The sequence below is a fragment of the Littorina saxatilis genome, linkage group LG12 (genome assembly GCF_037325665.1).
Source record: "Littorina saxatilis isolate snail1 linkage group LG12, US_GU_Lsax_2.0, whole genome shotgun sequence".
Classification (NCBI taxonomy): Eukaryota; Metazoa; Mollusca; class Gastropoda; order Littorinimorpha; family Littorinidae; genus Littorina; species Littorina saxatilis.
In genome coordinates, this window is record NC_090256.1 from 51,055,301 (window position 1) to 51,070,436 (window position 15,136).

Consider the following 15,136-nt stretch of genomic DNA (forward strand, 5'->3'; position numbering starts at 1 on the left):
ACACAAAAACATGTGAACATCAGCATGTACTTTCCCTTTTTCAGCTCGCCTTTTTCTTTAATTTGCGCTCTAAAGCTTTGTACATCAGCATCAAGTGATTTGCTTTTCCTTTTCAACCGTGCACCTTTTCATTATAATTAGACACAAGTTGAAGATGAATTGTGTTTGCTGTAGCAACGGAGTGGTGGGCTTACTAGCTGTATCTCGCAGTTGTTAAAACAGAAAGAGCTGTGTCAGCCACCCACACAAACGAATTTTACAATGGTCTACAGCACATTATAAGTGAAACCGGGCCCTTTTTGTACCCCTGGCCGATGTAAGACGCCCCCCCTCCCCCCTTCAAGACCTTAATTGCTTTCACACATTTTCTGTGCGTAATATAATCTCTCCTCATTTTAAGTCTCTGTCTCTGTTAAGACCTGATTTTCTCTGACTTTTCAAGTCTTTTGGGTGATGAAAGACAATAACTCTGTGCTGTAGAATGGTTTAAGTGGGAGCAGACTTCACTCGGAAAGGCTCCTCAAGACCTGATTTTCTCTGACTTTTCAAGTCTTTTGGGTGATGAAATTGAAAGACAATAACTCTGTGCTGTAGAGTGGTTTAAGTGGGAGCAGACTTCACTCGGAAAGGATCCTCAAAATGTTTCCAAATATGGAATGCGGCTGCCGAGTGCTTACAACTATCAGCTTATGTGACGTCACTCACATTCTGATTCATTGGTGTAAAATATGAGAATGGGGGTGGTGGAAGATAAAGAAGTCAGACGCTGAGTCTATCAGTTCTGCGACAGTTACATTAACACTGTTTTTGCTTGTTACGGTTGGGTGAACTCCCCCTGGCTTGACAAAATAGACATTGCTATGAGTGGTTACTTGACCCTGACAGCTATTTGCGTGCTTCCAGTGACAATGGCACGGATGACACAGGCACCCCCTGTTGTGATAGTGTGTTGCGTTTCTTTTGCCATTGTCGGGGTTAAACCAAGTGAACCGTTTCACTGTATGAAATAAAACTGTGGGCGTTAAAGCCTTGACATACCATTCCTTGTTAAAGAAAGAAATTTGTTTTGCTTTGGGTCTTAGCTTGTGGTCTTGTAGCTTGTGAATTGCCATACCACACTCACACTGTAATTGAGCTTGTCCTGTAAATTTCTTCAGGATGAAAATTAATTCTTGTGAAAACATGTTACTGCACCAAAACATCTTGTTTTCTTTGTATGTGACTGGATTGTTTGTTCTTTGTGAATAAAAAATCTGTTTGTGTTGAAGCCATGTTAACAACAACAATTATCTTAGCCAAGGCAAACACTTAAAGGTTGAATATCTGTATACGTAGGTGTGTGTTTTAGCAAGACTTCTGCTTTGATTAAAACTAGAGAACTGTAGACACTGGCAAAGGGTTACTGAACATTTTCTGCGACAAATATACATGTATACAGTATTTAAGCAACCTGCACCAGTATTTTATTCAGGCATAATTGAGTGTCTTGAAACATCTGAGTGTTCGGTTTTAAGCTCATGTCCATGTTAGATATGGGTTTACAAGTTATACAACATACCATTACCAACCAGCATTGCTGCCTCCTTAACCCCCAACTTCCCCTGTATCCAACCACTAACTTTCCCCAGAGGAACATGTAGTGTGTACCATGTCTTTAACCACTGGTCAGATAAAAGGGAACTAAGGTAAATTCAGGTTTCAGAGAGAGAGAGTTACAATGTAATTCGTGTGTGTGTGTGTGTGTGTGTGTGTGTGTGTGTGTGTGTGTGTGTGTGTGTGTGTGTGTGTGTGTGTGTGAGAGACTAAGTGTGACTGCATGTGAGTGTGTGTGTCACTGCATGTGTGTGTGTGTGTGTGTGTGTGTGTGTGTGTGTGTGTGTGCTTTAAGTATCTTCACAAAGCATACTTAGGGATTAATTCTCCAGTGATAGGAATCAGCATTGAGCAGATCTCGACAGATAACAGTTTTTAAAGGGATCATTGGGAGATAGCAGCATATGCCTTAATGTATGAGGGCCAGTGGTGGACTTGGATGTCTCCAGAAGCTCTTCCCTGAGTACAGTCATCTACAGTGTATTAACCTTTCATTCCAGTCGGCCAATTATCACCACAGGGGCCCTAGGGTCTAGGTCAGGGTGACATGCTGGCCTGATGGCTTGTTGCCTTAAAATGTTAAAGACTATTTACACACACTAACAGTAAAATTGACATTGCTGCCCTTATGGTTTGCCTTGGCTGGCTGACAGACTGAGGCTGGCAAGGCTTCCTTGGCTTTTACCCCCCTCAATTCCAAACACAAACTTATGTCAAATCAGTCTGCCCTTCGAGGCATTACAACCGGTTCAATAAAGATTAGGTTACATTGACCTGGCTTGGCCTGTAAGGCTAAATGTAATCAACTCAGAGCAGTGGTATTGAACATTACTCCAGCGTTACATGCCCCCAATCCGCAAGACACATGCACACACTGAAAGTGAAGTCTGGGAATGAAAAGAGACATGTTTACTTTGTATTTGTTTCCTTTTGATGAAACAATGCATGTTTTCAGTTTCAGTCCTTGAAACCATTAAAATTGCAATTTCATTTTTTTTTGTAGGACACACACACACACATGCGCACACACACATACGCACACTGTTACACACACACACTGATGATGCATTATCCTTTTTTTACCACAGTGTCTCATTATTACTCATGTACCCACGTTCAAGTTGGCCTAGTGGTAAGGCATCCGCCCCGTGATCGGGAGGTCGTGGGTTCGAACCCCGGCCGGGTCATACCTAAGACTTTAAAATTGGCAATCTAGTGGCTGCTCCGCCTGGCGTCTGGCATTATGGGATTAGTGCTAGGACTGGTTGGTCCGGTGTCAGAATAATGTGACTGGGTGAGACATGAAGCCTGTGCTGCAACCTCTGTCTTGTGTGTGGCGCATATTAAATGTCAAAGCAGCACCGCCCTGATATGGCCCTTCGTGGTCGGCTGGGCGTTAAGCAAACAAACAAACAAACAAACAAACCCGCGTTCAATAGAGCTTTTATGTTGAATCCTTTTTCTACACCCTTGTTTCTTAATCTTATGTTCTGCTGAGACAGAAAATACAGTTCAGACTAAATTTGATCCTTATGGGAACCTAGCACCCATAGTTCTGATGACAGGTGCTTGGGAGCAATTTGGTGGGCATAAGATTTACACACTACAGGTTGTAAGGTTTACACCCTACAGGTCCACCCCAGGTCAAGATGTCTGCCTTGATTGTACTCACACACCATAGGCATTCACTGAAGACCACAGATGATATATCCAGGACACTTATTTGCAGTGTCAGCTGCCCTCTTTCCTCAAGCCTTGGTGTGTTTGTTCAGTGTACTGGTGTTTGGTACACAGTATGTCTGTGAAGTCTATCACTCAATCTCTGAGGTTACTATTACTGGACCCCACACAACTTTTGCAATAGTCGCACGTGTGACGGTGTCTGAAAAGAAGCAAACAATAGAAACATTCTTCCCGTTCACTTTCCTGCTTTTCTTTTGTGAGAAATATCTTTTCCCTGTTCTCATTAGTCATTTATTTTTTATTTTCCTTCTTACTGAAAACAAACAAGAAAGAGATGATGCAGATTACACTTTTCTTTCTGAGACTAATAATAATATGTTTAATTAGCTTGTTTGTGTGTGTGTGTGGGGGGAGGGGGGGGGGGGGGGTAGGGGCTATTATTGGCTTTTAAACTGGCAATGACCAGAACTGCAGAAAAATCAGCACAATGTCATTTTTAAATTTGATAAATATATTTGAAAAGGTGTTATTGATACAACCAGTTTAGTCCAAGGTTTATCTGGACTTGCATATTATTACTATCTGAAAGTTGAATATTAATGGAGGGTTGCGGCTGTTTCCCGAGCTTATTGAGTATGGTCTGGGGCCTAATTATTTTATGCTGACCTCATTGAGGTTACCAGCATGATAGGTTGTTTGTGTAAAACACACATGCTCCCTGCCCCCCCCCCCCCCCCCCCCCCCCCCCCCCCCCTGTATCACTCTCTAAATGCTCTCTCTATCATGATTTCTGTTCTGAAAATGAAATAGTTTTTTCTTGTTTCTCACTGATCTTATTTCTTTAGAAACATTTCTAATTTCATTAATGACATTCCCATAATTCTTTATTGCAGGAGAGAGCGGTTCTGGAAAGACCGAAGCCTCCAAAATCATCATGCGCTACATCGCGGCGGTGACGAACGTGAGCGGCCAGAGAGAAGTGGAGAGGTATGTGTCACAGGGGAGACTAGATAGAACAGGGGGAAGAAGAGCACGGAACATTTGAACAGTGGGAAACAAGAGATGTGGGGACAACAATCTGAATCAAGTGCAGCATTTTTGGTTTGTTTTCTGGCCCTAATCCCATAGGCTGGGTATTTTGATCGCCCACGACTCTCCCTGATCTCCCACACACACACCTCCGTGTTTAGGGGTTGGAGGGAGGGGGGGGGCGGGAGCGATCATGTCGTGTCGCAACAATGTGCCGTCGCAGGCTCTGATTCTACTCCCAGGCGAGCACGTGTGAGTAGTTGCCCCTATTGATGAGAGTAGCCTCCCTTTCTGAGGGGATGGTTTGCCAAGCAAATGATAGGAGTCAAGTCCTGTCAATGGATCAAATACGTTGTGGACACAATTGGGACACGACCATTGATTGCTGCCCTACTCCCTCTGTCTCTCTCTCTCACTCTCTCTGTTTGTCTCTCTCTCACTCTTTCTGCCTGTCTCTCGCTCTGTCTGGCTGTCTCTCTCTCACTCTGTTTCTCTCTTTCACTCTGTCTGGCTGTCTCTCTCTCACTCTGTTTCTCTCTTTCACTCTGTCTGGCTGTCTCTCTCTCACTCTCTCTGTCCCTCTCTCTCTCACTCTGCTTGTCTCTCTCCCCACTCTGTCTAGCTGTCTCTCTCTCTCAGTGTCTGTTTGTCTCTCTCTCACTCTGTCTCTCTCTCTCTCACTCTGTTTATCTCTCTCTCTTCCACTCTGTCTGGCTGTCTCTCTCTCTCTTAACCTGTGTTTGTCTCGCTCTGTCGCTCTGTCTCTCTCTCATTCAGGTTTTTTTTTCTGTGGCATTAATTGCATTCTCTTCCTCTGGCCTTCACTCTGTCAACCCAGTGCAGAATGTGAGAACAAGGTCAACGAGAGGAAATGAAGTGGGAAGGGAAGGATTAGGATACAAGTGGGAATCTTTAAAAAAAAAATAAAAAAATGTAATCTGTTTCTTTTTGTGTGTGATCTTTCCTTTTCTTTTCTCCTTTTTTTGAGTCACTTGAGAAAAAGTGACTCTATGTAATCGGTCAGTGTTAGTCTGTCCGGCCGGCCGTCCGGCCGGCCGGCCGTCCGTCCGGCCGGCCGTCCGGCCGGCCGTCCGGCCGGCCGTCCGTAGACACCACCTTAACGTTGGACTTTTCTCGGAAACTATCAAAGCGATCCGGCTCATATTTTGTTTAGTCGTGACCTCCAATGACCTCTACACTTTAACGATGGTTTCGTTGACCTTTGACCTTTTTCAAGGTCACAGGTCAGCGTCAAAGGAAAAATTAGACATTTTATATCTTTGACAAAGTTCATCGGATGTGATTGAAACTTTGTAGGATTATTCTTTACATCAAAGTATTTACATCTGTAGCCTTTTACGAACGTTATCAGAAAAACAAGGGAGATAACTAGCCTTTTCTGTTCGGCAACACACAACTTAACGTTGGGCTTTTCTCGGAAACTATAAAAGTGACCGGGCTCAAATTTTATGTGAACGTGACTCCCAGTGACCTCTACACTTTGACGTCTGCTTTGGTGACCTTTGACCTTTTTCAAGGTCACAGGTATGTCTTGAAGGAAAAAAATTGAAATATCATATCTCTGAAACTATTCATCGGATTTGATTCAAACTTTATAGGATTATTCTTTACATCAAATTATTTACATCTGTATTGTGTTGTGAATAGCAATTTCTTCCTGTCCATCTGATGCCTCATATAATATTCAGAACTGCGAAAGTGACTCGATCGAGCGTTTGCTCTTCTTGTTAATTTTTATTTTTATAGATTTGAAAACATGAATGATTTATGTCTTGAAAGCGTTTTTTATGTTAGGGTGTTGGCTTGTGTAAGTATGTGTGTTCTGGTCCTAAAAAGTAGAGAGAAGACGGGAGAAGAAAAAGGAAGAAGAAGCCCCCCCCCCCCTCCCCCCTCGATACATAATGCATACATTGGGATGGGGGGGGGGGGGGGGGGGGGGGGGGGGGAGCTGAGAGGCCTGTATGACTATGAGCTAGGTTGTTTTAGGACTACAGGGTTAACACAAATCTTAAGTTTGTCAAAGTTGATGGAAAACAACCATAAAAAGTTAAATCTGAATAAAGAAGAGCATAGACAGTTTGTGGGAGGAAGAAATTGCTTCTGAACCATTTTTTTGTTGTTTAGCAGATGTCCAGGCATCTATAAAGTACAATATATGTGAAAAGTAACCATTCTTCTGCAAACAGGTTACAGCATAGTATTAATTCAAAAGTTGACTGCAATGTTTGATACTTTCTCAATGCTAATCAGATTACTTGCCACCACCTTTGCCCCATGACCTCCAACACTTTTATTTTTACCTTACTTTATCTTATTGTTTCCCCTTGCTTTTTTGTATTTAATTTCAAACACATATTTTTTTTTTTACACTGCAAGCTAGTACAAAAGATAGCCCAATTATAAAGTATTTGGAATGATTATCCCAACCCCTGGTAGAATCTGAAACATTATTTACTAATTGCTTCAGCTTGGTGTTACATTTTAGCTAATTTCTAATTTGAACATTTTCAGAGTGAAAGACATACTCATCTCAACCAACACTATCTTGGAAGCCTTCGGCAATGCAAAGACAAACCGTAACGACAACTCCAGTCGCTTTGGAAAGTACATGGACATCAACTTTGACTTCAAGGGCGACCCCATCGGAGGACATATCAACAACTATCTTCTTGAGAAGGTGATTGTGGCTATTCAGGGAAGAGTTGAACTGATGATTTGGACACAACATCTACCTACCGTCTTCCCACCTCAAATCCCCCGTTAAATAAAAGCAGGAAACATAATACAGACAGAGAAAAAAGAAGAGAAAGCCAGCAGGCAAACAAACCAGAGTGCCTATAGTTGAGTAGAAATCAAATTAACTTTATTGTCTCTAACATCGGGGGTGAGAACAACAAAATGAGGAAACAACAGCACAGCACATACACTCATACAACAACACCAGAGTCACCCTATGTGAATACCGGCACGGTTGGCCTAGTGGTAAGGCGTCCGCCCCGTGATCGGGAGGTCGTGGGTTCGAACCCCGGCCGGGTCATACCTAAGACTTTAAAATTGGCAATCTAGTGGCTGCTCCACCTGGCGTCTGGCATTATGGGGTTAGTGCTAGGACTGGTTGGTCCGGTGTCAGAATAATGTGACTGGGTGAGACATGAAGCCTGTGCTGCGACTTCTGTCTTGTGTGTGGCGCACGTTATATGTCAAAGCAGCACCGCCCTGATATGGCCCTTCGTGGTCGGCTGGGCGTTAAGCAAACAAACAAACAAACAAACCCTATGTGAAGCGCCTGATCAGGCTCTTTTACCGGTGCATGTATGTATTTACTTACTTGAGTTTCTGCATTCTTTGAGTTCGTGTCTGACAATTGTTTGTATCAGCCACTGTTTTTTGATTCAGTTGAACTGTTTGTGTTAGAATCAGATTGAGTCATGCGAATATTCCTTTTGTTGTCGTTTGTTGTTGTTTTTACGCAGGAGATATCTGTAGTTTTGTATGTATGATGAATTCCTTGCTGTGTTTGATTTCTTAAGGTTTACTTGTGTTGCAGAGTCGGGTGGTGACGCAGCATTCAGGGGAGAGGAACTTTCATTCATTTTATCAGGTAAAGCATCTGATTAGTACTACAGTGGAACCTGTTTTTAGACCCTCCATTGTAAGACTTCCGGCCTCTACTTTAAGACCTCAATTTTTTCAGAATATTCTTCATAGTGTTGGCAAATGTACTTTTCTTAAAAGTCGTCCTTGCTTTGTAAAGACCTCAATTTCTCAGGTTTTGGGAGGTTTTAAAACAGAGGTACCACTGTATTAGGTATTTCTAGTATTGTTCAGGCATGGGAATTGTCCGCCGAAAGGCAAATTTCCGCCGAAATTTTTTTTTTGTTCCGCCGAAAAAGCAAAAGTGTCTGCCGAAAAAATAAATAGGGGAGGCAAAAATGGTTCTGAAAACTGAAGTTAATGGCAAACTTGGAGCTCAGATGACACCAAATTGCACTATTTGGGTTCTTTGGAGAAACAAATTTCCGGGGGAGCATGCCACCGGACCCCCCTAGTAAGGCTAGGCGCGAAGCGCCGTCGACTGTGATATTACAGGCAAATCCAGCTAACTCACAAACGGTTAAGTCAAAAATTCGCTTAGCACACAAAGAAATTCTGGTCCGGAATTATCCCTCTTTATCTATGTGTACAAAGTACCCTGAGCTCGAAATGGGATTTCTCTTACGTAAGTCGAAAGACGGATAGCACACAACAGAAAGTCAGTCCCAAAGACAAAGTTTACTCTATATTTACTACAGCAACTCGAAACACGAAACTTGGCGTCTCACACTAGCGCATTGTGTAACCTTATTCCCTTCTTCTCTACACGGACGCCACACCGACTGGTCAGTCGGCACGCAATAAAGTATGAACTGAAGTTAGGAGGGGGCGAGGAGTAAGGAGGGGGCGAGGAGTAAGGAAAACTCCAAGAAAACATTCTGAAAAAGGTGGGGAAGTGGTGACAAGGCAGTGAACGCACTCACCATGCACTGACATCATACGAAAGCAAACAGAGGCAGAGGCAGGTGTGCAGATGCTTTGTGAGAATAAGCGTTGAAAACCAGTTTGAATAAAAAAAAAAAAAAGCAGATAGAGCCGCATGTCATAATCATTCTTCTTGTCTGGCTTTATTGACTGCATGCCGATCTTGTGGCAGTGACTTTTCACTCTTCAGTCGGACTGTACACAAACCGCTCTCCCTCACTGACTACCCTAAGCCCTGACAACTGATCCTTGGAAATTGTTTGGAAGAGTACACCTCTCTATTTCTCTCCAATGCTCTTCCTGCTGACTTCAGTGACACCGGACACCCCAGAGTTTAGCCAGCTACCCCCCCCCCCCCCCCCCCTCTCTCTCTCTCTCTCCCCCCAGCCATGCTGTGGCCAGAGAGGTGTCACCGGCTAATTGAGGCCAGCTGCACTGTTCACTCAGAGCAAAACTAGTTGACTGTGTCTAACTTTTGACAAAGCAACACAACTGAAGGGTTCACAGATTAGGTAACCGACTCACTGGTCAAGGCTGCAGGGAAACAAGAGTATCTTGTCAATGAAAGAGGTTACACACAGATACGCGATGCTGAGAACGGTGGCCGATTTTTCACTCTCTTTCTCGGAGGGCCTTCATCATTGCAGGGACTGCTGTAAAGAAATGCTTGCTCAGAAACTAACTCTTTTTGCATTGAAACATGCACCAGAACTGGTGGACACCATCGACAATGTCAAACATGAAATCGAAGCAGTTTGCTTGAGGAAACGGTCGTCAGCAACTCAAACTTCTCTGTTTTCTTTTTTTAAGAAAATCTGAGGTGACTTTCTTTGTGGCCCCGCCCCCTCCCTCTGTAAGGACCCCCCCTCCATAAGGACCGATTTTTGTCAACATTTTCAAGGTCGCAAGAGAGGGGTTCCACTGTACTATGACCAAGTCGAAATTTCGGATAGGACACAATAACAATTCGGTCCCTTCAATTTCGTCTTATCCGGATTTGCCTGTACTTACAAATGTTCAGCCTTTTTAACTTTTTTCAATTCCCAGGCCTGATTGTCGTTCTAGAATTGTATGTGTTTCTGGATTCCTAAAGCTTGAACTGTATGTTTTAGGTCAAGTGAATTCCTAGTGAATGTCTTCCGAGATATCTTGTAATTATGTCATTGAGCAATAGGTTTTAACTTCAGTCAGCCCAAAATTGGTAACTTTCAAGGAGCTAGATATGTTTTATTTGACTAAATTCGCTAATAAAGATGCAATGTTGCTACTTGTGGTGCTTCAGGCCTTTTGCAGCTGCTGCAGAAATGAGGTAATGTTAAAAAAATAAAATAAAACTGTTAGTCTTATTGTTGCAGTTGTTGATAGGTGCTCCTGATGAGCGCTTATCCAAGATGAGACTGACTCGCGATGTCAGTCGCTACTTCTTCGTCAACCAGGGTGGTGACCCAAAGGTAAGACATTTTTGATGAGTTTATTGTGAAGTGCTTTAGAAAGATAAGTATAAGGATAACGTTTCATATAGTCCTGTGAGGTACCCCCATGGAAATTCGGGCTGCTTTCTCACTGGGGAAAGCGAGCTGCCATACACTGACACAGTACGGCGCTACCCGATATTTGTTCTTTTACTGCATGCACGTATTCATTCTTCCAACACCTGAGACTTTCGCTGTGAGATTGGGATCTTACCCCCCACGGGTTAGGGGGAAGAATTTACCCGATGCTCCCCAGCATGTCGTAAGAGGCGACGAACGGATTCTGTTTCTCCTTTTACCCTTGTTAAGTGTTTCTTGCATAGAATATAGTCAATTTTTGTAAAGATTTTAGTCAAGCAGCATGTAAGAAATGTTAAGTCCTGTGTACTGGAAACTTGCATTCTCCCAGTAAGGTAATATATTGTACTACGTTGCAAGCCCCTGGAGCAAATTTTTGATTAGTGCTTTTGTGAACAAGAAACAATTGACAAGTGGCTCTATCCCATCTCCCCCTTTCCCCGTCGCGATATAACCTTCGTGGTTGAAAACGACGTTAAACACCAAATAAAGAAAGAAAAAAAGATTGGGATCTTTATCGTGCGGATGTGTGCACACAGGGCTCAGTCTGCACAAAGTTGACTCTGGGAATTAAATCCCTTGCATAACGTGATAGCGACAACTGGTTTTGAAGCCAGCCTTGCTACGGACTGAGCTATATCCCCGCCCTCGAAGAGAGAAAGAAAGGGGGAGGGAAGGAGGCAGGCTGGCAGGGACGGGGGCGGGCAGCCGGACAGAAAGAGAGAAAAAAAAGACAGAGTGAGTGTGTGTGCCTGTAACTTAAATTATTTACTTAAATAGTTTCTGTGTGTTGTACACCTGGACAGATTTAGATTGTATTGAGAGATTCTAGCTCTGGGTGTGTGTGTACATGGGCCTATGTCTGTGCATTTTATTGTCACTGTATGTAGAGCTTGAAAGAGAATTTGTGTATTTGTAGACAAAAACTTTTCTGTACAGATGTGAAGCAGATAATCTGTAGAATATTGAATGTTTAGTACATTTCTTCATCAGACCGAATACTGCACTTCTCTTGACTCTTTTTTTCTCCTACAGACAGCAGCGATAGATGACCGAGGAGACTTCAAGGCAGTAATGGGGGCCCTGAAATCAGCGGGATTTGACCCCAAGAGCATTGACACCTTGTGGAACATTGTGGCCGCTGTTATTCACCTGGTGAGTTGACCAGTGCTGACCTGGTAACTGGGAGCTTGTTGGGTCACGAGTGATGAGCGACAGTGAGCTTTGACGCGTGAGATTAAAAAAAAATATTCATAGATCTGTGTCCTAATTTAAAGTTTTCCCTATTTAAGCTCCTTGCTTTTTCAGTTTTTCTGTTCATAACCTTTGTAAATTAACTCCATTTTAAGACTACTTCCTTTTTAAGATCTGATTTTCTTAGATGTGTTTAGGTCTTTAAAGTGGGCTCCACTGTTTTCTGTTCTCATGCCTGAAGTAAGAACAGTCAAATTTTGTTTCATCCTTCTATATATATATACGACTTGTGTCTGTGTGTGTGTGTGTGTGTGTGTGTGTGTGTCCGCGATGCACGGCCAAAGTTCTCGATGGATCTCTTTCAAATTTGGTGGCCATAATCAGGTACACCCCGGACACAACCTGGTCGATGAGATATTTCAACACGTGCTCTCAGCGTGCAGCGCTGAACCGATTTTGGTTTTTCTCTGGATCCATTCCCAGTAACTCTTCCTTATCTTCTCCAGTGTTTTCAGCGTTTATCTCCCTTCCTTCGTGTGGCGTCAATCCATATTCCCGTTTCTATTTTTAGAAGGTCACTGTCGACAACGCTCAATCCATATTCCCGTTATGCTATTTTTAGAAGGTCACTGTCCCGGCGTTTTGCGCGTTTATTTCCCTTCCTTTGCGCAAAGCCGGGTCCCCGGCGCAGCCGGGTATTCGGCTCGACTTCTTCCCGGCGAAGCCGTACCCGGCGAAGCGGGTATTCATCTAGTGACTGATACATGTTTTACGTCGTCAGGGCAACGTGGACTTTGAGACGGGACCAGACCAGGAGCACGCCCAGGTGGTGAACAGGCAGGACCTGGTCGACCTGGCCAAACTGCTGAACGTGGAAACCGAGGCACTGGAGCGTGCACTCTTGTCACGCGTCATCGCTGCTGGCGGCAATGTGGTGGAGAAGAGTCTTAATGTCAAGGACGCCCTCTTTGCTCGGGACGCCTTTGCTAAGGTCAGCACCTTTGTCGTATTAGAAAGCTGGGTAATTTTTCTTTTTTGTGAGAGCAAAAATTCTCTGTGATTATCATTAAGATTCATGCTTTGTTAGCACTAAGCAGTTGTTTTAATCAGTCTGGTTTTCTCTTGTTTTCATCTTATGAACATTCTAAATGTTAGACTAACTTATTGTCTTGTACAGAATAACAACTGTGTGAATGGTGCTATACTGAATGAAAGAGTGTGACATGAAGTTCTTGTACATCATTGTAAAGAGTGTGAATGACGTTTTAGTTTAGATGTCAAGCGCTTAGAGCAAGCCTTTTTAACGAAAGTTTTTGATTTAGCGCTATATAAATGTTCTTCTTATTATTATTATTATTATTTAATTTTTTGTTACTTTTTTGTGACAGAGAATTAAACAATTCTCTGTAATTTTACTTCTCTTGTTACAGATAAGACTATTAATGGGAAGGGGAAAATGGATGTGGTGGTTTTGGGGCTTCACTTTGTTGTGGTGAAGGCAAAGTTCTATTACTCCCTGAATCAATAATCTTATTGCGTAGGCTTCTCCTTTGCTCTGTCATTTTGACTCTGTGCAGTCTCCCCTTGTTCCTCTGGCTTTCCGTTTGTTGTCTGTTTTAACTGAGTCTTGACCTTAAACTGTCACATTCCACTGCTCTTGATTTGTAGGGAAAGAATTAAAGTTATAAGTGACATACAGTCCTCAACCACCATCATAAGAAATTCCAATTACTCATTTGTATTCAGAAGGAAAGTTAGCTGATTATCCTTGCAGGGGAGCTGTGATTTCAGATCTTTCATTTTAAGACTTCCTGTACATTGAGGCTTGATTTGCTCAGACTGTCTCTCAAAAATGTCAGGAATTTTACTCTGGTGTAAGACTCCCATCTCTTTTTAAGACCTTTTTTTCCACAGTTTTGGAGTTCTACAAGAAGGAACTACGTTTTTGTGTGTGTTTTATTTTGTTTGTGTTTTGATTTTTGCAAGAAAGGTTCGTTAATTATCTGACAGGCTGTGTTTTATTGCAGGCGATTTACGACCGTATGTTCTCGTGGATCGTGGGTCGTATCAATGAGGCTATTGACCCCAAACACGGTGGTGTCCGCTACGTCGGCAGAAACACGGTCATTGGTGTCCTTGACATCTATGGCTTTGAGATCTTCGACAACAACAGGTATGCCATTACAGCTTCTTGAGGTGAAGATAGCTTTACATACTGAAAGACCATTACTGTGTGTTGGGGAGCAAGGAATGGAAGGGAGGTTACAGGTACATGTATTTGGATAGCGGCGAGGCTTGTTTGAGAGAGAGCGATTTTATGTCTCTGTGTGTGTGTGTTTATGTGTGCGTGTGTGTTTACGTGTGGCTGACTATTAGGGTTTAACGTCCTCTTAGACCAACTGGTCTATATTGGGACAGGTATTGGTAATACGCTGAAGATATGGTGTGATACTTTGATTCGAACAAGCCCGCTGTGGCTATCTTCTTCGACACACCAGCATTGGGTTTGTCTCGTCAAAGTATCGAAATACGATCATGATAATCAGAGACGAGAGATGATGCATGCGTGTCTTCGTGTTTTCCAAGCCCTGAGTCTTTCGCTGTGAACGTGGGATCTTTTTCGTGCGCATGTGTGCACACGGGGGTGTTCGGACACCGAAGAGAGTCTGCACAAAGTTGACTCCGAGATGTTTACGTGTGCGCATGTGCGTGCCTGCATGCGTGCGTGCATACATGCGTGACAGAGCTGCTCTGATACATTTCATGTGTGTGTGTTTTGTTTTCAGTTTTGAGCAGTTCTGCATCAACTACTGCAATGAGAAGCTGCAGCAGCTGTTCATAGAGCTGGTGCTGAAACAGGAGCAGGAGGAGTACATGAGGGAAGGCATTGAGTGGGTTCATGTGAGTATTATATTATAGAGAATTATGTTTACTAAGGAGATAACACTTGAATGTTATACATTTATGACTTCCACAAATCTGAGAAAATCAGGTCTTTAAAAGGAGGGAGTCTTAAAATGGGGGTCAATTTGCAGAAGTTATGAACAGAACATCTGAGAAAACAGGGTCTTTAAAGGGAGGGAATCTTAAATCAGGGGGTCTTAAAAGGGGAGTTCCACTGTAGTTCTTGTTGATGTCCAACAGCCATCTCATTCTGATTTAATTTGGTTGCTTAGTTACTACATATCCACAGGCTGTGATTCTGAATTTCTTTTCCAGGAAATCTGCCTGTGCCTGTTTTCTTTTTTGAGAGATTTGTCTGTAATGGCACTACCTCTGAAAGGTCCATGAGTTCAAAATTAGCTTAATTTAGTTTATTTCAAAAGTCATGCAATTCTCTGAACATTTCAAGGATGCACCTTTCATTTAATATCATATTCTTACTCCGAATCACATTAGCATTGAGTCACCTGAGATGCTTATCACTGAAAAACGCTTACCCGGCTAAAGAATTTAAAGGGAAGCAACCCCATCACCAAAACGAAAGTGAAAGTAGCTTTGGTAATGGGCCAGTACACCGGGAGTTACCTCCCATACGGGTGTATGCC

General features: G+C 42.9%; 1 protein-coding gene across 1 annotated transcript in view; it reads left to right on the plus strand.

The window, feature by feature from the left end:
• The window catches only part of LOC138982192 (unconventional myosin-Id-like), a 51,564-nt gene that overhangs the window by 9,767 nt on the left and 26,661 nt on the right, over positions 1–15,136 (plus strand). Inside the window, exons 3-10 of the mRNA XM_070355419.1 lie at positions 4,170–4,263; positions 6,838–7,003; positions 7,874–7,927; positions 10,200–10,295; positions 11,430–11,549; positions 12,370–12,579; positions 13,616–13,761; positions 14,375–14,489. Of these exons, the coding sequence (XP_070211520.1) occupies positions 4,170–4,263; positions 6,838–7,003; positions 7,874–7,927; positions 10,200–10,295; positions 11,430–11,549; positions 12,370–12,579; positions 13,616–13,761; positions 14,375–14,489 (1,001 nt within the window). The remainder of the gene's footprint in view (positions 1–4,169; positions 4,264–6,837; positions 7,004–7,873; positions 7,928–10,199; positions 10,296–11,429; positions 11,550–12,369; positions 12,580–13,615; positions 13,762–14,374; positions 14,490–15,136) is intronic.